The sequence below is a fragment of the Sinohyriopsis cumingii genome, unplaced genomic scaffold (assembly GCF_028554795.1).
Source record: "Sinohyriopsis cumingii isolate HCF-2022 unplaced genomic scaffold, ASM2855479v2 utg001711l, whole genome shotgun sequence".
Classification (NCBI taxonomy): domain Eukaryota; kingdom Metazoa; phylum Mollusca; class Bivalvia; order Unionida; family Unionidae; genus Sinohyriopsis; species Sinohyriopsis cumingii.
The window spans coordinates 745,876-770,620 of NW_028316038.1; the positions used below are offsets into that span (position 1 = coordinate 745,876).

Below are 24,745 nucleotides of genomic sequence, written 5' to 3' on the forward strand. Positions count from 1 at the left end.
TTTATATTATTTATTAATAACAAGACATCACATCAATATATTTGAGAAGAGGAGACAAGACTTCCCTGAGAGGATCTTCTTTTTCTCATAGAACATTAACCCTATTGAAGGCATAACATAAACCAGTTGTTGGCGTATATCAGTTCTAATTCAGGGTAGAATGTCTGCTTGCTTGTTTTACTGCCACGAACAACTGAATGACACTTAAAGCTACTTAGATTAAGGCTAACACTACAAATATTATCGATGACATAGCTACGAAACTGATATTTTATAAGTATACTAAATTATTGTATACGTGGAAACGTGATGAACCCAGTGTATATTGATTTACTGTAGTAGCAAAAATGTTCCCCGTATAAGTTTGATAACGAAAATGTTACACGTGTTAGAATCATGAAAAGTTATTTTTAAAAAAATATGAAGTATTTCTTAAACATTTAGAAGCATAAAAGATACCATCTATATCTGCCGAAATGGAAATGGAGTAATAGTGGCTCATTGGTCAGTGTGTGGTCGGACCTATGATACAAATCAGAATTAAAAACTGACATCGTATCAACATTGATATGTTCCAGACTTATGTCCGACGGCAAGGCACCTTAACTACCTCCGCAGGGTGTAACATTAGTGTGTAACTAACAGCATAAAATAAATAAAATATGGAAATGTAGTTAATTTGTTTTCTTGCATAGAAAATCTATGATTATACTTTGCTTGTCACTAATACAATAGCTTGCCACTTTTCAATGTTGTCTCGTTTAAAGAATCGATACGGACTGAAAACACTTGACTCTTATCAATTTTGGCATACGTATGCTGCGTACCCGGATTTAACCCTCATAAAGAGGATGATAATATACACACGCCTCGAATTGCGTTTATACAGACATCATGTAAAATGAATGTGCATTCTGAATGAGTTCTTCTAATCTAGAAGAATGTCAGTTCTGAATATATGCGCGTACACGGTTTTTAATAAAAGCGTTAAGTTTTCCTTTGCATAGAAAGATAACTAAGCTTAATTTTAAATTTCAGAGTTGAATTAATGAGCATTCCTTGTAGCATAGTGTCATAAATAAGTGCTTATCCGTGCTCATATTACAGTCAATCATATTCTTTTCTATTATAATTGCTTTTTAAATTTAAAGAAAAATAAGAACATTCCTGACTCCACCCAACCCCAAAAATAAAATAAAACCAAAAACACCCAAAATAACAAGTCACAACAATAAAAGTGTTCGAATCCTGAAACGTGGAGACGGCAGTTGTTGGGGTCAGCATAAAAGGATTGATTAACGTTAGAAATAATATCTTGATAGTTGTTACTTGTCGGATTATTATTCTTTCTGTTGTTATTATAACACGAGGAACGAATTATCCGTGATAGAAAAAGCAGTTACACCATTTTGATGTAAGAAAATGAAGTGCACACCCGTTCCTACTTTGAAAGTCAGTGCCTAAGAGAGAGAGAGAGAGAGAGAGAGAGGAAGAGAGAGAGAGAATGGATGGGGTATTGTTTGGTATTTAACGACACATTTTTGGCGTGTGATGTTATATTGTACCGAGGCAATTGGATTTAGATGTCCCCGTACTAGCGGGTACTAAGTAGAGGGAATAATTCAATGTCCTTAAGACATTTGTACGCAAGTATGTCATTTGTAACGATATAAATTCACTTTACGATATTGAATGTTGTTCTTCTCGCATATATTACGAGGAAATCTACTGTCACTTTCGCCTATGGATTCTCTTGCCTTGTGCACAGCAACATTAGGACATTTCGTATGTATATAGTGCCTGAAATGTCATAATGCTGCTTTCCACATGTATGTATGTATGTATGTATGTATGTATGTATGTATGTATGTATGTAAAAAAATATTAGAAAGTTCCAGAGATTTGGAATGTCGGCACACGACAATTAATTCGTTTCGAGAACAAATATTTTCACCTACCGTAAGTATGGTTTTGCAAGTATATGTTAATAAATAGTTGATGATGAAGGGTATGTGCAGTCTTGCAGCGGTTCTCTGCTTCCTACATATTGAAAATTTACACGTTTGTGTAACGCATAGATTGGTGGCGATGAATTATGTGTCCCTTAGAATTTGTTAAAGAAAATTGTGGTCGATTGGCCTTGAATATTTTTACTGAGAAAGTTGTGCTAATGTTCCATGAAAATTTGACGTAAGGACTTGGATATGTTGTACACAGGCGTACACTCGCGGAGAAGAACAGCAAAGTCCTGCTTATTTGATAAGACTGTAAAGTGCGACTTTCTTAAATATGAAAAATACCGAAGTCTATATATTTTTGATCTGTCTGTCTGTTTTACTATTCAAGATGCTACCAGTCGTCATTGCTTTTGAAAGACATACTAGAAATTAGTCAATTTGCTTCCAATGACTACTTACCATTGTTAAGTTTTCGATTTGTTTAACCAACTTTAAAAAAAAAAAAAACAACTCAATAGTAATTGCTATTTTGCAGTATCTAACAAGACAAACATTCATTTTGGATTTATTGATCATTCATTTGACAACACATTGTCTTAGTTACCTATACACCCTCATAAACCAAATTAACAATGCGTGGAGGAATATCACGATCCTATATTGATGTGAACTACTGTATTCAAATTAGGGTACTTGTGTACATGGAAATAGCGTTGTCGTTCGGTACACCGACAGATAAGTATGTAAAAAGCCGGTCAATAAGTACTTTCTTGTATGTATGGGAAGTTTGTGCGTATTATTTGGCTTGATGTAAGTACGGATATACAGAGAGATTGATTGATTGATTGGTTGATTGATTGATTGATTTTCGTTTCTTATTATGTGGTTGCATATCAAGTCCTATTAACGAGCGTATCATAAACCAAAACCGGACGTTGAGCGTCACACAAAGGGTTTCTCCATGCAATGAACGTGCAAAATTCGTAAAAACCATTCCAAAGGAAGTAAAATTGACTTACGCATGAATTTGCTCATTTTGAAGTCTGAAAGAATAGAGAGTAAGGTAATAGGCCACCTTCAAGACTACAAAATAAATAACTGACACAACCATCCATATTTCAATCCAGCAACCCGTCAGTGGTCCTCCCGTTGAATAAATCTACCACGAATGAAGCGAATGCAATAGCAGGATAACCATTCAGTTGCATCGGTCAATAGATGTGTGCTACTCTTGAAAACGATTTGATTTTGCTGAAAGAATCTGGGACTGTATGTGTAATTTTTATTCATGCACCCTACCATCTGGATTCACAATAAATGAAAGTAGATTTTTAATCTCATACAACAAATCCCTTTCACAATTTCAGTTTAGCTCAGAATAATTCCAAATTCCAAACATTTCATTGGTGGAGGAAGGAGTAATTGGAAGGTACGAAGGGATGAAATCATTCTGAGCTAGATTGTATTTGTTACAGACATTGACATTCCGACGATGGAAAGGCCAATTTGGGAAAATATTTCGTGACGTCATCGCGTTACATTCCGGTATTTCTGGAGGTACAAGTCAACAATCAATATAACGGACATTCAACCTGACCACAATGTTGAGAAAATATTGAAGGACGAGTCGACGTAGTAGTTAGCACAAAATAATTACTGTATGATTTTTCTAAACATGTGGCGTCATAACCGTATTTTCCCAACGCGGTCATACGACTTATACCCAATGTGCTCCTCTTCGATATCATACAAAAATGAGCTTGAATCATAAGTTGCATGTTGTACTTAATTACCGAGATCTGCCTTCAAAGCTTCGCACACAGTGACCATTTGAATTTGGCACGAAGAAGTATGCAAATCTAGATGTCCGATAGTGCTTATAAATCTTAAATAGTGACCAGTATTCTATGTCACATCAAAGATGTGTTATACTTTATCTATTTTATCTTGTGCCGTATCCAAATTGCTAGGTGTTCAAAGAAAAAGTCCTGTTTTTAAAATTATACGTATAATATTGCTTTTCCTACGTTGCGCTTACTGGAAATACAAGAAGTTAAACTAAGGATACAAATGTAAACCTAATTCTCAATACGGAGACAATGACCACGCCTTTGTATGTTTATTGATATGACCATTGTTCTCTGTTTCATTACTGTCAGTTTAAATCATCATTCATTATTGTGCAATATTCAAAATGGCCAATTTAATCTCTTTTAAAATGAAAATAAATTCATTTAATGATACATGGATCATTGCTTATCTACAACTTTCGCAACTAGTCCTTCCGCCTCCTTAGCCGACTATATATCTACCTACCTAACTGACTTGAAGGATGCACGCTTTCTACCGTATTTCCCAACCAAGACTCACTGACTCAACAAACAGATCAATTAACCACGAAGAAAAATTTGCACTGGTTTTTTATTGGATGGATCCGACACAACACCACTTGTTAACTTCTTGGATTTTGTGATCTGTCGGTAAAATTACCGGCTGTTGTTAACTGGATTAGCGTTGATTGCGAGCCGTATAGTATCAATTTGCTTCCTCATATAATATACAGCTCAAGTGGCCTAAGTGGCTCGAGCGTCAGCCTCGGATGTAGGAGGTCGCGGGTTCGAAACCCGGCCCAGTCATACCGTTGACTTACACAAACTGTACTAGCATCTGACTCGCTAGGCGCTCAGCATTAAAGGTTAGTATTAGGTCTGGTTGACCTGGTGTCAGGGTACTCCGACCGGGTGGATATCATGCTACATGTTTTGCCGCTTGATGTCCCAGTGTTAGATATCGCTATAAGAGAACTGCCACTCTGCAGACATCGTAGCGATATGACTGGAAAATTGTTATACCTGCGTTAAAAATCCAAAACGCAAATAATCTTCATAATAATGTTAAAATTAAGAAAGTAATGACTGTCTCCCTCTGATGGAAAGAAAAAACGTACGAATGTCTTACGTCATTCAATAAGACTAGCTTCAAATTGATTGATCTATTGATTGACTGATTTCTCACCATTGTTCAACTTTGGAGGTAAAGGAATTTATATTTGCCACAGACACATTTGGTCGTTCGGATGGGTTCCTAATTTTAATTCAATATAATCAATATACCTGGTTTTGTTGAAATCGAAATATGAAGAGAAGCTATTTTGTTAACTGTACTAACAAGAGAACGTGCAAGACAGTACATATATGATCAAATAGTAGCCGATTACACGAGTCTACCTCTTTGCATGTGCAACAAACCTACCATTATCGGTGTCGTACATAATTTCTTTTGCCAAACTTAGGCCCCTTCGAAAGTGCTCTCCACACGCTCCGTGGATCGGACATAGGTGAAGATGGCTGGAAGAAAAGGATGTGAAATGCAACTCTTATTTTCGACAACTGTTTTTTAATTGTTGTGCTCGCTACAAAATTTTATTCACGTCAATGGTTTCTTTTAAAAAAACATTTTTAAAAATACCGCCTGAATTTTGCCGCCCTGTACAATTTGTCGCCCTAGGTCTGGGTAGCGTCGTCCTGTGCGGAATTATGTCACTGACCTGTGTCCATGTTTTCCTACTTATATGCAGGCATGTTATACTTTATACACACATTAATCTATTTCTTCATCAATCCTTCTTGAAGCCCGGATGTCCGAGTGGTCTAAGGAACTCGCGTTTGAAGATCACGTACAGCTCACCTCTGTCTGTGTGGGTTTGAGTCTCGGAGCGGCCAATGTACGTCCGTGTAAAGGTTCCCTGTAGTTTCCAGTACCTTTCGGGTTCTTCGCGGGGTTTTCTCGGCTACTGCCTCCACCACAATATACTGGCCGATATGTGTAGCCTATCGTTGACTGATAAATGTCGGAAACCACAAAACCACAAATCATAAACCATCCATCCTTCTCTCTTTGGATCTTCTCTGTCTTTAAGTGTATATGATATTTATCATATATTTAAAGCTCCCATTTTATAATAGAAAAAAAGAAGAAATAAAAAGACAATCTTTTCTGACAAATGGTCTACATATCCGTCAGCTTCTTCAGAACAGATTGGACCGAAAATACAAACGTACGACGTTTTTGAACCACTTCTCTGAAAGAGGGTGATTTTATTCATGCATGATTTGATACGCATGTAATACCTTAGCAACCCTTCTTCCCCCATTTTAAACATTGCAATATGTGCGTGTGTATATATATATATATATATATATATATATATATATATATATATATATATATATATATATAACATTTGAACAGGATATGATATAGCAAAGATTTGACAGTTAGACAACTTTACTTTTAAAATTATATCCTTGATTACGTTTTAGACGACGTGTATTTCCATTTCTTTTAATTATCTATCTATCTATCTGTATGTCTGTCTGTCTGCCCGTCCGTCCGTCAGCCCGCCCGCCCGCCCGCCCGTCCGTCCATCCATCCATCCATCCATCTACCTACCTATCTCTCTCTCTCTCTCTCCAATCCGAAACATTACCACATTATTAGCTCTAATACAACTGTAGTACATATTTACTAGATACCATTACTGGGGCCCCGAGTGGCCGAGTGGTCTAATGCGCTTTCTGTTACGGATCACTGCCATCTCACCTGTCTGCGTAGGTTCGAGTCTCGGATTCGGCCAATGTGGATATGTGAGAAAGCTTGCCAGTAGCTTCTCGAGGGTCGGTGGTTCTTTCCGGGGTTTTCCCGGGTTCTTCCTCCACCATTAATACTGGCCGCCATGTATAGCCTATCGTGTGCTGAAAAATGGCGTTAAACCCAACAACAACAACAACAACAGATACCATCACTTGAAAATAAGTAATCATATAACGTTATTTTGTATGCCTTCGCTGAAATAAATTCCAGATTAGTTAATTTCCCATAACTGAATTTTACTGACGGTACCCATGGCAGGGTCCAAGTTAAATCAAAGATCTTTTTATTTTGCACGACATATAAAGGATACTGTATTTTCAATTTTCTTATACAAAAATCTCATGAAAATGTGGAAAATGTCCCACATAATGTGTTAAGAAACATAATGTGGTTCTTCTTTTCTGACTGCAGTAAATTTTTATAATACGTTAGGCTATACTTATTTCGCTTTTGCATCAGTCCTACCGTCCACCAATCAGTGAATATTTCCATTAACGTATTCAATTGATTACCTTTTCACTTGTATTAAGTTACTTTAATAGCCTGACAACCACTCAGTTCCATCAATTAATAGATGATTGTTGCTCTATTAATTGCTTTTGCTGACAAAATGTCAGAAAGTATAAGTTTACAATATATTCTTGACCGTCCTTGATGTGTGCGTGCATGTGTGTGTGTGCGTGATTTAGATGTTTAAGGTTGAACAGTTTTGGTCATATCGCTACAATGTTTGCATTGTGGCAGTTTATTGTGATGTCTAGCAATGGGGCATCATGCCGCACACATGTAGCAGCATGTCCAGTCCAGTCACGTTATCCAGACACATGGTCGAACAGTCGTAACACTAACCTATTAATATTGAGCGTCTAGCGAGGCAGCCGATAGTACCATTTTATAAAAAGTCTTTGGTATGACTCGTTCGGGGTTTCGAACCCTCGTCCTCCCGCATCCAAGGTGGACGCTCTAACAACTTAGGCCACGGGAGCAGTCCCTCTTTGATGTTTAACGTTACTTATTATACTAGTACCCCATGACTTTTGCATTCAAAACATCCTCTACAATGACTAATGAAAATTAAGATTTTATAGATCCAGATGGCCTGTAACTATTATAATCCCAAGTATTAATAGTCGAAGATATGTTATAAGGAGGATATCAAATGGGTAATGATTTAATATGGAATGTAAGAAACTAGTTAAAAAGTGTCCAGCTATTTCGAGTTTTGGTAACAACAAAAAAAATATTCAAAAAGATTTCTAAGTTTAATAATAAATAACTGCCCTTGGGAAATTGTCTTTATTACATGGTAGTTATTTTGAAAAGACAGAGTCTAGATAGAAAGAAGAATAATCTATTTTGGGGCATTTTTTTCAGTTTTGGCTCAGATGCTGCACTTTCAATTCTTGTGCGTAAAATTAGTCGCAGATGACAGTGTAGGCAATATTGAATAATTCAGTCACCAATAAAATTTGGAAGATTATTTGTTTTGTAAATAGCAGTTCAAATAGCAACCGTCATTCTAATGAATCGAACATTTGGCATGCATATAACATCATTTTTCAACACTGGTTCTATCATGGAAATCCATACGTGATGTCACACACACACACAGCTCTCTAGGTCAGGTCATCTGGAGGTGCTGAGACGCTGTATGCCTTGATGTCGATAAGACACATTTTCACCAAAAATTCGATTTCACCATGGTCATCCAACAAAAATGCGGTATTGAATATAGCAGAAGACATTCCATTTATTTGATAGTTGTTTGAAGGGATAACTGGATGTAAATGTATGACTAATTTTAAAGGTGGTATGCCACTGCCGCTCTACGTTTGTACAGATACAACTATTATATAGATATTAGATACATACCGACAGACCCTTTTCTATTCAAGAGAGCGTGACTTTGAATAATCACTTGAAAGCACTATTAAGCAGCTATATCGGGAGTCTATCGCTAAAGCACGGCTCTTCATATTGCATCTCACAATTCAAAATTTATATTCACAACAATATCTGCACAAACATATTCTTGTGCACGCCACATTTCAACGAAATAAAACAAGAATTAGATCGTGCATGTGGGAGTAAGCGTATACATACATGCTTCAGTGTCCATATAACATCGCAACTACACTCCCATTCCTTGGCGATACAAACTTGAGGCCTTGCTATACAAAGCGCGCTTGTGCATGTATTTGTCTATGTGTGTAAGATATATGCGAATGTTTGGTAACTTTTTAACCTTTTTTCCCCGAAAGCGTTGTTTGGAAGGTGATGGTTGGATGCTGGTCACGTGGCTGAAAATAATACGGGCATGAATACCATCATGGAGAATTTGCCATTACAAACGAATCTTTGATCAAAACGTTTACACCATCATGCAAAATAACTAGGAAATAAATGTTAAAATTAGATCAAACCTTTTAAAATTGCAAGCTTTAAGCCGGAAAATCCTTTATTGTGCAGTCTATAAACGAATAAGACCACGTAACGTATAGACGAAAAATTATTTGCATTTTCTATTACCGCCTAATCAATCAAGTTTCACAAGGATAAGCCATTTTTAACCTATTTCAAAGTTTGATATCTAAATAAAATTATAAAATGATTTCCTTGAATACATAAACTTGCTTTCATTTTTCCAAATAGTTTGTGAATGACTATATATTTTTCAACCATTTTGCAAAGCTGAGTTAAACATGTTAAGAATGAAAACCTTAATTCATGTTTGCCTGCCCGCGATGCGTCTATCGTAGCGATTCGTGTTTGTACAAGAACCCTCTTCGTTAGGTGTCAAAACTAACATGTAGACGTTGGAAACTTTGTTCTAGAACAAAGGACCCTCGATGCTGTTGTAAATCTCCCCGCTTTGACAGATGGCCTGAGGCTCGTCTGTTAAACAGGACCGACTGGGATATAATTGATATCCAATCGGAACTGAGGAAGGGTGGGGCCATCAATTCGAACGAGAATTTAACAGTCATTTGGGCTGGGAACGAATTAGTCATTGTGAAGCATCGTGCTGAGAAGTTGTAGCAATAACACCGAGGAAGCCACTGGTGAATTGGCGGGAAACGAAACTTTGGTACATTCAAGGAGAGAAAGCTTCGTAAAGGAAGCTTTTGGGGACAGAACTACCGGGTAGTCAAGTCCCGAGTCTCAGAGAGACAGGATAGAACAAGGCAGTAGGCAGAGAACAAGCCTAGTTGCTGGAGAAAGAGAGAGAGAGAGAGAAGGGGGAGGAGAAAAGGAGACAAAAGGATAAGAGGATAGGAAGAATCGCAGTACGGAGAACGCCAGAAGGAGGAAAGGAATTAGCAGAGTAGAGCACAGATGAGTAGAAACCAAGTACAGGGGAAAGCCATCTCACACTATAATCACGTGATGAAATAGTTTGTTACATGGTCGAGAGGAATAAGATTGGTTGATAAATAAATATCGTTTAAATTGTATTAAATTGTTATTCTTTTGAATTTTACCTTTGTGTTCATAATAATTTAGTTGTCGGTATTGCTGACTGGGGGCTCGGAGCTGTATCTCTCTCTCTCTATCACTAATTTCACTTCCTACAAAAACGAGCCAGGGTGGGAATTCCATAGTAATTCAAAAAAATATTGGGAACACCCCACCCTCAACTCATAACAGAACGTGCGTATAACGCCACGCCTTACAATATATTTTAATCACATTGTTTCATTTTCCCCAGGACTTTCGAAATGACCAGCATCAGTTATTGAATTTGTACTAAAATTATTGGCGTGGACGAAGTCTTTTGCCATTGGCCGACTAGCCGGTCAGTGAATATTTACATTAGTGTATTTCTTGTATTACCTCGTTACCTGTATTGTATCGCTCGGGTGGCCTACTGGCTAGAGCATTCGCCTTAAATGCGGGAGGTCGTGGGTTCAAAGCCGAATTATACCAAAGACTTATACAAGTGGTACTAACAGCTGCCTCGCTAGGCGCTCAGCATTAAGAGGTTAGAGTTAGGACTGGTCGGACTGGTGTTAGGATAATGTGACTGGGTGGGACATCATGCTACATGTCTGCGGCATTTTGCCCCAGTACTAGACCAATTTATATACTGCTACACTGCAGACATCACAGCGATATGACTGTATTGTTTTCAAAGCTAAGTTAAAAGTTCAGAACTTAGAAACACACACACACACACATACACACACTATTCACATGTACTAAGCTTCTGTAATAACCTGACAACCGCCCAGTTCCATCAATCAAACGATGTTTGTTACAAGTTTATTTAATTGCAGCTATATCCTACCAATAGACTATCATTTTTTCATCAAAATTTAAAATGTATATTCACAAAAATATACGCATAAAGGTAATCTTGCCCACGTCACATTTCAACGAAAAAGAGTACAAAATGTTTGTCAACTGATCGTGCGTGCTTCAGTGCTTCAGTGTGCAGATAATATCGCAACTTCCACTCCAATACCTCTGCGATACAAACTTTAGGCCTTGCGATACAACGCTCGCTCGTGTATGTATGCTTGTACGTGTGTAAGAAATAAGCAAATGTTTGATAACTTTCTTGTTCCGCAAGCGTTGATTGGGAAGAAGATGGTGAGATTCTGAATAGGTGGCTAGAAATAATACGGATACGTATATCATCATGTAGATTTTGCCATTACGAACCACCAGTCTTCTAGGAATTTCGGTTCAGAAAAGAAACATTATTGGTTCTCATTTCCTTCAGTTAGGTTGATCAAAACATTCACTCCATCACGCAAAATAATTTGGGAATAAATGTTAAATTTAGATTTTCAATGTTAAAAATGTACGCTTTACGCCGGAAAATCCTGTTTATTTGTGCAGTCAATTAATAAAGCTTCGAAACACACAGAAGAACAATTATTTTTATTTTCTATTACCGTCTCATAAATCAAACTGTGCACGGATATGATATTTTTGTAGCATTTCAAAGTTTGGTATTTGAATGTTTATATAAAATGATTTATTTGAATACATAAATTCGTTGTCATTTTCCCGGATAGTTTATGAACGCAATAAAAATTGTCTGACATTTTAACAAGCTGCGTTAAGCTGGATAAGAATGAAACCTTTACAATAAATTTTAATCTCATTGTTTCATTTTCCCCAGGACTTTCTGAATGATCAGCATCGATCATTGAATTTGTACTAAAATTATTCGTGTGGACGAATTGTTTGGCCATTGGCCGACTAGCTTCCGAATTGGTCCGCTAAAACAGTGAATCGACACCGATAAGTTTTCCTACACATCAGTAACAGTTTTAGAGTATCCTGTAAATGAAATAAAGACATTAAGAACGTTGATTTGTGCATCTTTATTAAATAAAAAACCGGAGAATAATGTAATAACTTTACGGTTCAATTTTGTAATATTTATACAAATATATTTGTAAGACCCAGTCCATTTTAAATGTTCAGTGAAATGAATCTAAATATTGCTTCCTTTCGTTGTGACTTTTGCAAATGGTGCTATTAAGTTGGTTGTTTGGTAAAGGTTTTGTGGTTACGAAGATACTTGTTTTGTTGTTAAGGTTGTCATGGTTGCGGAGATAGTGGCACTCTTTCTCGTTTATATTCACCATAAATCATGTACATTTGTGTAATTAATCATGTGTTAACGTCTTTTCAACATATTGTTTTGCTTTCAAAGAGCGAACATGTTCAGTATTACACGGGGGGAGTGAATGTCCCTCCGTATATGGTTTTCGTTATCTAGGGGTTGACCGCCCTCGATGTTATTGCCCGGTTCGAGTAAATATAAATATAAGTGGTGAAACTTATAGGTGGAATAGATAGAGATCTGAGCAGGTATATAGAACAAACCAACACGAGCCCCCGTACATGTAAACAAACAATTTAATCAATTACATACAAACACTGTGAAAATTCATTACATCAGGATTGTACTCTGCTTTTAGAAATTTAACTTTCACCGAAATACAAAGAAAACGCAAATAGATCTAAATAAAATAGCCGGTCTGTTTACTGATAGATTTAGTTCATCATAGGATCGAGTGAACAATCGAAGTCAACGTCTTGTACGATTTCATAACCTGCTCGTCCTCAGTCTGTTTTTGCTTCCTCTGTCGCTGTTCAGACCCTTGGATCTCGGAATGATACTTTCTACCATCCGTCTCAGGACACTCTCAGAATAAGTCTTCAGAAATTAATACGTCGCAGAATTGCGTCACAGGATTATACGTCTCACTGCACTCTTCTCTATGCTTCTCCGTACAGGTCTCAGAATAACACCACCTCATTCGTTCCATACGTCTCTGGAGTTATTTTCTCCCTTTTAGATAAATATAAATAGAGACAACCTAAATTTCCCGTTATTTATGAAACGGTTAATTCTTCATTATTCTCCCTCGTTATCAGATTTCACTATCAGTGCTAAACAGACGCTAAGGCTATCAATCGACTCCACATGTCCTATAATGACCCTAGTTAGTCAAATGGCTAATTCGTTACGCCTTGACCTTACACATTAACACATACGCGAGGCCTGGGGTTCTGAGCCAGCCTCAGTTTTTACACAGAGAATAAATAGGATACATCACTTCAATCAACTACTAGATCATTTCCGTCAATACACACTTATTCTTAATCATACGTGAAATCTTCTAAATTCGGCGAATTCACACGGATTCTTGTAATCATATTAACTAATATAATGCATTAAATTCTTAGAACATAATCCTTATGCAAACAAGACGCCAAAATTCAAACAATTCGTCAAACTTATCTAAAGAAGATTAATGTACAACTTCCTATGCATAAACTCAACACAGTTATACTTCATAAAGCAAATTATTACACGAATGTAGAAAAAAAAAGATTCATGCAGATACAAATAAATAACTTCAGCAAAGCATTATATATGGCATCAACAAATTACATGGAATTGTCACACTACCTTTGCTTTCAACGTTCCTCCCTCTAATCGGTAAATTAGTTCGTCGGTTCCTTTCGACAATCGTCCCCTTTTTGGACAACAGTTTTGCGGAAATTTCTTGCAAATTCCCGGAGTCGTAACCTTTGGGTCCCCTCTTGTAGGGAAAGCTTAGACTGATTAAAATTCGATGCGGGAGATATTAAAACCTATGAAATTTTGTGTTGGAACACGCCCTCTCATTTAACGTACCAATCAGAATCAAATATCTCTGCCGTCTTTTTCCAGAGGCGCCAAAGTCACGGTCAACTTGACCCTGGTAGTTTGAGTAACAGAGTTTCTGCGATCTCTCAATTTGTGACAACTTTACCATGAAAATGAAGTTTTCCTTGTCCTAAATTGTCCGCCTGGCTTCTGTATAAACAAATGTTTAATTAAGAACGAAATTCTCCCTCTAAAGGACATTACCGTACACGGTAGTATGGTGATATGATACGCGCTTGTCTCCATAAACCTAATGAATGGTTGTCTGGTCTCAGCTAACGTATTCTTGTTAGATCGACATAAAATTTGCCACTTTACATAGGCCCCTCCTTGAAAAGTAAAATCAGGGAATTTTTGGAGATCTAATCTTATTCAGTTATACGACCTCAGGTGAACCCTTCACCTCAGACGTCCCTAGTCTACTTAAGCAGTCAGCTCCTACATTCTCGCTGCCTTTAATGTATCGTACCTGGACTTGGTACTGCTGTAGAAATAATGACCATCTCATTAGTCGTCCAATTGTCAACTTAGCTTGAGCTAAGTAAGCTGGTGGTTGGTGGTCAGTTTCCAAAATAAATTTTCGTCCATACAAGTAACGTTGAAATTTAGTTATCCCAAAGATAATTGCCAAGCATTCTTTCTCAGATACCGAATAATTGCGTTCTGCAATCGACAATTTCCTGCTACTGTAAGTAACTGGGAATAGGCTTCCGTCATGCTCTTGTAATAACACTGCCCCTAAACCTCTATCACACGCGTCAGTACGTAAGACAAAATCTCAGGTCACATCAGGCAATTTCACTACTGCGTCTGACGTCAGACTGTCCTTTAACGTCTGAAATGCTCGTTCACATGCGTCTGTCCATACAACTTTAGTCGGAGCTTTTTTTCGAGTTAAGTCAGTTAAAGTGCTTGCAATAGCGCTGAAGTTAACAACATATCGACGATAATATCCTGCCAGTCCCAAGAAAGATCGAACTTCCGTCTTAGTGGTCGGTCGTACCGCGTCCCTAAGTTGGTCGACCTTTGAGCTATCTGGGGTTAACGCGTCTTCTCTGAGGGTATGACCAAAGTAGGTTAGTTTTCTAAACCCTATATGGCACTTAGATGGAAGTGCGGTCAGTCCCGTTTGTCGAAGTCGCTCCAAAACATTTTTCAATAGAATGATATGATCGTCCCAAGTAGCTGTCGCTAAGAGTAAATCGTCCATGAAGTTTGAAACTCCAGTCCCCCTTAATGGTTCAAGTAGTTTTCGCATCATACGTGTGAAGACACTCGGTGCATTCTGGACCCCAAATGGCATGACTACCCACTGGTAGGTCCCATCAGGAGTTGCGAAGGCGAGTTTTGCTCTGTCTTCACTTCGAACTGGTATTTGCCAGTATTCCTTGGACAGATCGATTTTCGAAAAATACTTCGCATTGGTCACCCCGGCAAATATGGACTCAGGGTCAGGCAAAAGTTCCACTTGAAATTCCGTGATCCTGTTCAACTTCCTGTAATCGACGCAAAATCTGTATGTACCGTCTTTCTTCTGCACCAACACAACAGGAGTGCTATACGCCGACTCTGTGCGTTCTATAACTCCCAAGTCTAACATAGTTTGAATTTCATTTCGGACAGTTTCTAATTTTGCATAGGGTAGCGGATATGGCTTTAACTTCACTGGTTTCTCATCCAGTAATTTCAGGGTGAACTCCTCCAACTCCGTCTTGCCAGGTCGTTCTGTCAAGACGCTTGAAAAATCTTGGAGTAACGACTCCACTTCCTTACGTTGCTCTGACGTTAACGTCCCGTCAAGCACAACGTCGACGTAGGTTTCTTCCATCGTCAAAGGACAACTAGGGAGTACTTCCGCCTCTCCTCCGTTGTCGTCGACTTCTTCCGTTACAACCGTAGCTACCACGAACTCTGTGGGTGTTTCTCTTTCACGGTAATGTTTCAGGATATTTACGTGGTACAAGTTCTCCTTGTCTCCTACCCGGATAGGGTAGTTCTGTCCACCCTTTTTCTCCGTTACCACGAATGGTCCCCTCCATGAGACTTGAAGTTTGTTGTGTTCTAACGGTAGCAACAACAACACCTTGTCACCCACCTCGAAGTGACGTTCCTTCGTCTTTTTGTTGTAATATTTGGCTTGACGTCCCCTTGCGTCACAGAGATTTTCCTGAACCAATTTCGAAACCTCTTCCAGCTTGTTGCGGAGATCAACAATATATTGGTATGTTGTTCGCACTTCCTCCGATGCTTTCTCATCCGTCCATAATTGTTTTAACACAGCCATGGGTCCCCTGACTGTCCTTCCATATACTAATTCAAAAGGTGAAAAACCCAAACTTGCCTGTGGCACTTCTCGATACACAAACAGTATCGCGGGAAGGTATCGATCCCAATCCCTAGGTCGACCTTCACATAGCTTCTTCAGAGCCTGTTTCAATGTCCCATTGAAACGCTCCACCAAACCATTGTACTGCGGGTGATACGGGGTAGTTGTCAGGTGTCTAATAGATAGTAATCTATTTACTTCTTCCATCACCTGGCTCACGAACTGCGTCCCCTGGTCAGTCAGTATCTCCTCAGGGACACCAACTCTAGACCAAACTCCTAACAAGGCCTCAGCCACCGTGACTGAGTCAATGTTCTTCAAGGCCACTGCCTCTGGGTACCGAGTGGCGTAATCTACTATCGTTAATATGTAACGATTACCGCTTTCTGTCGCCGGCTTTATCGGACCTACCAGGTCCATCGCCACCCTCGAGAAAGGTTCGTCAATCAGTGGGGTGGTTCCTAGTGGCACCGGGCGATGGGAGGTCTTGGGTGCCACCCGCTGACACTTGTCGCACGACAAACAATATCTCCGAACATCCCCATACACACCTGGCCAGTAGAACTCCCTCACCAACCTATCTCTGGTCTTCGCCACGCCCATGTGGCTTCCAAGTAGACCCTCATGTGCCAGCCTAAGCACTTCTACTCGCTTCGCTCTGGGCACAACAACTTGCTTGAACGTATCGGTCCCTTTCTTGGTGTACCGATACAAAATACCGCGTTTCGTCGCGAACTTTACCTCGCCGTCTGGCATTCTCCGTATAGACCCATCTTTTGCGTACCTGCGTACCTTGTTGAGAGACAAATCTTCCTCTTGAAGTTTCCTCAACTCGCCAGGTAGCAAATTGTCTATGGGCGAAGGCGTGGGTCGTAGCGGCTTTGACCCTGACCTTCGCTTCATAGCCTTCGTCTCAACAGACCCGACGTATACAGGTGTACACGTCATAGGGTTAGGTTGCGGCAACACATACCTACACCCTAATATTACATCATGAGACAGTCCCGACAAACACGCTGCTTGAATTCGTCCCTTTACATACGGCGAATCAAGATCAATGCTAACGACCGGAAGCGAATCCTTCGTCCGGTTAGCAAACTGGACTTCAACCGTCTCGCCTGTATAATCCCCAGGCTTGACATACTTACTATCCACCAAGGCAGGATAACTGCAGCCAGTATCATACAGTACGGTTGCCCTCTCACCGTTAACCGTAGCTACCGCTGTATTAGTCAACTCCACTGTTTCTTGTCTCTTAACAGTATTCGGAGTTACAGAATTAATCGTTGTCGGACGATACTTCCTACAATCCTTAACGACATGGCCTGGTCTGTTGCAGCCGTAACACACCGGCTCACCTTTCCTCCCCGTGGCATCTTTCTCCACCCCTTGAGTCTTCCCCAACCCACGGAAATGTTCTCGGCTGAGATTTCCGGCCCCTGGCCTCCCACCATTCTGTCCATTCCGTCCTTGGGGTGCCACCTCAGTGGCCTTTCTATGCTCGCCGATTCCAGGTCGGTCCCTGCCACCCCAGGTGGTTGGACGCGAGTGCGCGCTCTCATAGCGCTCGGCCATCACGCTTATGTCATCCAAGGTCGAGAACTCACGTTCCGCTAAAAATACTATTAAATCCTTCCTGTACGTACTTAAGACGTGCTCTTTCAAAATTTCTTCGGGTATGCCTTCATACGTTAGCGCGGTGCCAGACATTTTCATCCATTTATCAAAAATTACGCGTACTCGGCTATGGAATTGCGCGTGCTTTTCAGTAGCTTTTTTCGACGATTCTCTAAAGAGTTTCCGGAACGTTTCTGCCGACAGCTTATAGTGCCGTAGTAACGCTTTCTTCAGAGCGTCGTAGTCGTCTATCTCCTCCGGTGTCATATTGTGGTAGACGTCTTTCGCGGCTCCCTGTAAGAATGCTGAAACATTGATAGCCCACTGGTCTCTGGGTAGCTGATGAACCAGTGCCAACTTTTCGAACTGTGTCAAAAAGTTGTCAACAATTTCGTCCTTGTCATTGAACATGGGCATGGTGATCTGTATTGGTCGTCTGTCTTCAGATCGTCTACTTGTGGGCCCTGGACGTTCGTTCCGATCTTCACCCCTCCTGAACTCGGCTTCGATCCTCAGTCTCTCCATGGCTAACATATGTTCGCGTTCTCTAGATTTCTCCTCGGCCTGCAATCTGGCTAGTTCGAGTCCTCGTTCAGCTGCTTGTCTGTCTTTCTCTCGTTCCCTTTCCTCACCCTGCAATCTGGCTAATTCAAGCTCTCGCTCACGCTCAGCTGCTTGTCTGTCTTTCTCACGTTCACGCTCAGCTGCTTGTCTGTCTTTCTCTCGTTCCGGGGCTAATTGCTCCTTGTGTTCCCTAACACTTCGTTCGACAAATTCAGCAAACTGGGTTCCGTCGTAACCTAATTCCTCGTTTCCTATTGACTTAAATTCCCTAACTAATTGTCTGTCTGTCGCCATCCTGGTCTACTCGTACGGTGACACAATAATTAAGTCTTTTACCTATAACTTAAGTTTTACTGCCCTATCTGAAAATAGCCCCTCACGTATTTATCGTATGCCTAACTCAGTTAAACCAGACGGTCCCTGTACCAATCAATCAATAAATAAACGGGCAGTACCCAGCTGGAATGCCTCCCCAAATTAGTGCAGCGCTTAACCACTAACAAGGCGTAATTTATTACTGCGGGATTTGCCTAAATATCTCTTCTCACAAGAGAATACAAAGGAAATTTTCCACTTTACCCCACAAATTTAGAATACGACTTGATAGCAAAGGTATGTGTCTCAATTCTTACAATATTCTCATCACAATATGAAAAGAAATGGCAAGAAATTAGCATGCACAATATATATATATATATATATATATATATATATATATATATATATATATATATATATATATATATATATATATATATATATATATATATATATATATATATATATATATATATATATATATGTATGTATAAACAAAATAGCAGACAATGACTCGATTCACTCTGATCCTTATTCCTTATAGTAATAATAGAATTATTACTATACAGATACTGATTTTGTTCTATATTTGCTCAGACTCTTTTACTCGAATGAAAATGTTCTGATATCCCGGACGAAAGCTCCCAAGTTGTTACACGGGGGGAGTGAATGTCCCTCCGTATATGGTTTTCGTTATCTAGGGGTTGACCGCCCTCGATGTTATTGCTCGGTTCGAGTAAATATAAATATAAGTGGTGAAACTTATAGGTGGAATAGATAGAGATCTGAGCAGGTATATATAACAAACCAACACGAGCCCCCGTACATGTAAACAAACAATTTAATCAATTACATACAAACACTGTGAAAATTCATTACATCAGGAATGTACTCTGCTTTTAGAAATTTAACTTTCACCGAAATAAAAAGAAAACGCAAATAGATCTAAATAAAATAGCCGGTCTGTTTACTGATAGATTTAGTTCATCATAGGATCGAGTGAACAATCGAAGTCAACGTCTTGTACGATTTCATAACCTGCTCGTCCTCAGTCTGTTTTTGCTTCCTCTGTCGCTGTTCAGACCCTTGGATCTCGGAATGATACTTTCTACCATCCGTCTCAGGACACTCTCAGAATAAGTCTTCAGAAATTAATACGTCGCAGAATTGCGTCACAGGATTATACGTCTCACTGCACTCTTCTCTATGCTTCACCGTATAGGTCTCAGAATAATACCACCTCATTCGTTCCATACGTCTCTGGAGTTATTTTCTCCCTTTTAGATAAATATAAATAGAGACAACCTAAATTTCCCGTTATTTATGAAACGGTTAATTCTTCATTATTCTCCCTCGTTATCAGATTTCACTATCAGTGCTAAACAGACGCTAAGGCTATCAATCGACTCCACATGTCCTATAATGACCCTAGTTAGTCAAATGGCTAATTCGTTACGCCTTGACCTTACACATTAACACATACGCGATGCCTGGGGTTCTGAGCCAGCCTCAATTTTTACACAGCGAATAAATAGGATACATCACTTCAGTCAACTACTAGATCATTTCCGTCAATACACACTTATTCTTAATCATACGTGAAATCTTCTAAATTCGGCGAATTCACACGGATTCTTGTAATCATATTAACTAATATAATGCATTAAATTCTTAGAACATAATCCTTATGCAAACAAGACGCCAAAATTCAAACAATTCGTCAAACTTATCTAAAGAAGATTAATGTACAACTTCCTATGCATAAACTCAACACAGTTATACTTCATAAAGCAAATTATTACACGAATGTAGAAAAAAAAGATTCATGCAGATACAAATAAATAACTTCAGCAAAGCATTATATATGGCATCAACAAATTACATGGAATTGTCACACTACCTTTGCTTTCAACGTTCCTCCCTCTAATCGGTAAATTAGTTCATCGGTTCCTTTCGACAATCGTCCCCTTTTTGGACAACAGTTTTACGGAAATTTCTTGCAAATTCCCGGAGTCGTAACCTTTGGGTCCCCTCTTGTAGGGAAAGCTTAGACTGATTAAAATTCGATGCGGGAGATATTAAAACCTATGAAATTTTGTGTTGGAACACGCCCTCTCATTTAACGTACCAATCAGAATCAAATATCTCTGCCGCCTTTTTCCAGAGGCGCCAAAGTCACGGTCAACTTGACCCTGGTAGTTTGAGTAACAGAGTTTCTGCGATCTCTCAATTTGTGACAACTTTACCATGAAAATGAAGTTTTCCTTGTCCTAAATTGTCCGCCTGGCTTCTGTATAAACAAATGTTTAATTAAGAACGAAATTCTCCCTCTAAAAGACATTACCGTACACGGTAGTATGGCGATATGATACGCGCTTGTCTCCATAAATCTAATGAATGGTTGTCTGGTCTCAGCTAACGTATTCTTGTTAGATCGACATAAAATTTGCCACTTCACATTCAGTTTGCCACAAAATCAGCGTTTGTTTGAACAAATTATTTTTATATTTCCTTTCAAGCGGCGGTTCTACAGGTCGTTATGAATTTTACCGATTGTTTTGATTTTTACCAGTTTTTGAGATTTCTACCTATTATTGCGATTTCTACCGGTTATTGAAATTTCTCCAGATTGTTTTCATTTCATTTTCGTGTTATTGACACAGCAACAGTGACTGTCACTTTGTTAATAAACACTTTGCTGTATTTTACTCCAAAGCTGTCTATATCTTCCTATGGAGTCATGGTACATTAATTACTTGATGGTTGTACTGTTATGATTGTACTATTTTGTCATGACTGAACTTTTATTTTTATCCTGTGCCGTCATGATGGGCATTGTTATAATTCTACTGTTTTATCATGATTGCACTGTTATAATTGTACTTTGCTGTCATGACTGTACTGTTATAACTATACTGTTTTGCCATTACTGTACTGTTATAATTGTAGTGCGCTGTCATGATTGTTCTCTTATAATTGTAATGTTTGGTCATGGCTGTACTGTTATAATTGTACTGTGTAAAGTCCTTCACATTTCCCATATCCTCGAGAACGTTTCCTATTTGAAATAAAGTTAAATAGTCTACTACCTCATCAGTATGGCTCAGCAACTCCACCTCATCGCCATTGCACATAAAGAAACTCGTATTATCTACGTACTCACTCGATAGCTGCAAAATATCTTTGTCAAGTTTTCCCACGGTTTAGAGGTAGACAAAATGGTAGATCTTCGCCTTTATTTCCTCACATTAGACCAACGTGTATTGGGACTATTTGTTCTGGTGTTTTCCACACATAGTAGTGCCGGGCTTTCTGCCTCTTGCTTGAAATGAATCAATTTATTTTGACTGACCTTTGTATGAGGTTTTTTTCTTGTTGTTAAGAGGCAGTTGGCCTGGGCAACATAACCTGTTCGTGTGATATTTAAGCACTCAATGGACGTACATTATGTGTGTGTGTGTCATACCGCAGACATGTAGCATTATATCCCACGCAGTTACATTATCGTGACACCAGGCCGACCAGTCCTAACACTAAACTCTTAATGCTGAGCGTCAAGCGAGGCATCTGGTAGAGCTATTTTTATATTTATAAAATGAATGATTCGGCCTAAGAAGTGCATTTTTAACATTTTTAATTAAATATTCTGTTGGTATATTAAGATATATACAAGCTTCTCCAGCTGCATAAAGAAATAATTGTACTTTTTTCAGATGTACCGTTATATTAGACTCTGATCCAATATAACAGTATATTTGAAAAACTGTAAAATTATTCCCTTCGAGGATCGTCCATTATAACAGTAAATCTGAAACACTGTACATTTATTTTCTCATACATCAAAGGAAAAGCATGGTTGTATCTATTATCCATCCTCATTGGGCGGGAGCCTTGGTAAATCATGCCGTTGAGCGTCCGACTTATAATTCATAGGTCGCGGGTTTGATACCCGCCTATACCAAATGGTGTTGGCTTCCTCCTTGTGCCCTTTAGAAATGTAAATCGCACCCAGACCGTAATGTGCTAAATTTGCCGATAAAGCTATTAATCTATCCGCATTTAGTCAATATACTACCGGCATCAGCATCGCATTGGAAAACAACACATATCGTAATTTGGTCACACTGCCTATAGCGTCTTCTGATAAAAGGAGTTCTTCGTCATATTGATACCATCTGAAGGTTTTGATCTGAATTTCATTGATTATGGGGAGATACTGAATTAATAACTTTAACGCAAGCTAAAAACGGGACTTCATGTGAAGCATAATATGAAAGAGGTAAAAACTAGAAGCGCGAGGAGCATTGATGGAGAAGTGTTGTCTGTGCTGAAAGGTCTTTTACAAAATAAACTACACATTTGTATTCAGTTATAAGCGTGAAAGAAGAGACACTATCTTTGATTTGGACTGATTCATAACTAGGAAAACCAGTAACAACTACGTTCTTGCAAATATTTAACTCTTGTCTTTTCTTAGTACTTTTCTTAAAGCATCCATGCTATTCGTGATAGTCGTTTTCTCTCTGCGGCAATAGAAGTAACGTTATTCCGGTAAGCGGGTCTCATCTCCTCCGCCCCAACCCCTCTGCTCCAAGTCTCACAGACAGACTGAAGTCTTAGCAGAGTACAGACCAATCAAGAATGTTATAATCTTCGCGATTTTCGCAATTTTTTTTTACTGAAGAGACAAGTCCGAGCTCATGTGACAATCGGTGAAAAGAGCTACATGTACCATGTTTGCGACTCTATGATACATCTCTTCTTTCATTACAGAACAGTGGTAGATTCAAAAGTAAGTTTTTCTTACTATTTAACTCGATTCAACTTTAGGAATCCTGTTCCATGAAAGAATTAGACATTTTCTTCATCACTGCACATACATCAAGCTAGTCTATTTTCAAAATAGCTAAACTATGCAGCTCACACGAATGCCGACATATGATTGGCTCAAAAGGTTATACTATTTGTGACATGAGCTCGGACTTGTCTCTGCTGTAAAAGTTCGCGTAAATTGCATGTTTCGTAGCCCGTAACTTCAGTTTGGTACAACGCAGAAAAGTCAATGATGGCTTGATGAATAGAAAAATATCTCAGGAGTAAAACAAGTCATAGAGAATGGTCGCGTGCCTTTAAAGACGGAAATATCAGAAGAATATAAAGGATCATGGGAAGTATTTGGAAGTTACGGACCTTCTCTCTTATAGTATGATAGAGAGGGTTCTATGTCAGAACAGGTCATGGGGGTAATCTAAGGTATGTTTTGTTTCACTCTGAATGATTTTTTCCTTCATATTGTTGTTCCTTTTTCTTTCTCAACATCATGCTTACGTTGAGTACCCATGACATAGTCAGTACCCATGACATAGTCAACTCCTATAATTTCAGTCGTGTGGATTTGCCTCCGCCACCGTGTAATAGTATATGTTACTGAAGAATGCTGAGCGCCAAGAGAGGCAACTGTTAGTACCATTTGTTTTATAAGTCTTTGGTATGACTCGGCCGGTAATCGAACCCGCGAACTCCAGCATTCGAGGTGGACGCTCTAACTACTAGGCCACCGGAGCGGTCGTTGACATTAATTACAAGACATCAATATATTTGTGAAGAGGTGACAAGACTTCCCTGAGAATTTTCTTTTTCTCATGGAACATAAACCCTACTGAAGGCATAACATAAGTTGTTGACGTATATCAGTTGTAATTCAGGGTATAATGTCTGCTTACTTGTTTGACTGCCACGAACAACTGAGTGACATTTAAAGCTATTTAGAGTAAGGCTAACACTACAAATATTACCGATGATATAGCTACAAAACTGATATATCATAAATATACTAAACTATCGTATACGTGGAAATGTGGTGAACCCTATGTTTAGTGATTTATGGTAGTAGCAAAAATGTTCCCCATAGAAGCTTAAGAATCAAAGTGTTACAGGTGATAAAACTATGAAAAGGCCAACAAAAAATATGAAGTAGTTTTTAAACCTTTAGAAGCATAAGCATACCGTCTATATCTGCCGAAATGGAAATGGAGGAATAGTGGCTCATTGGTCAGTGTGTGGTCTGACTCACCATAAAAATCAGAATCCAGTCCTGACATCGTATCAACATTGATATATTCCTGTCATATG

At 38.9% G+C, this 24,745-nt stretch overlaps 2 protein-coding genes across 2 annotated transcripts in view; one reads left to right on the top strand and one right to left on the bottom strand.

The window, feature by feature from the left end:
• The window catches only part of LOC149771699 (dual oxidase-like), a 143,497-nt gene that overhangs the window by 55,420 nt on the left and 63,332 nt on the right, over positions 1-24,745 (top strand). The gene's annotated exons all lie outside the window — the stretch shown is intronic.
• On the bottom strand, positions 14,567-18,589 carry LOC149771700 (uncharacterized). Its single transcript, XM_089948217.1, has one exon. The coding sequence runs from the start codon at positions 18,587-18,589 to the stop codon at positions 14,567-14,569; it is 4,023 nt and encodes a 1,340-aa protein (XP_089804343.1).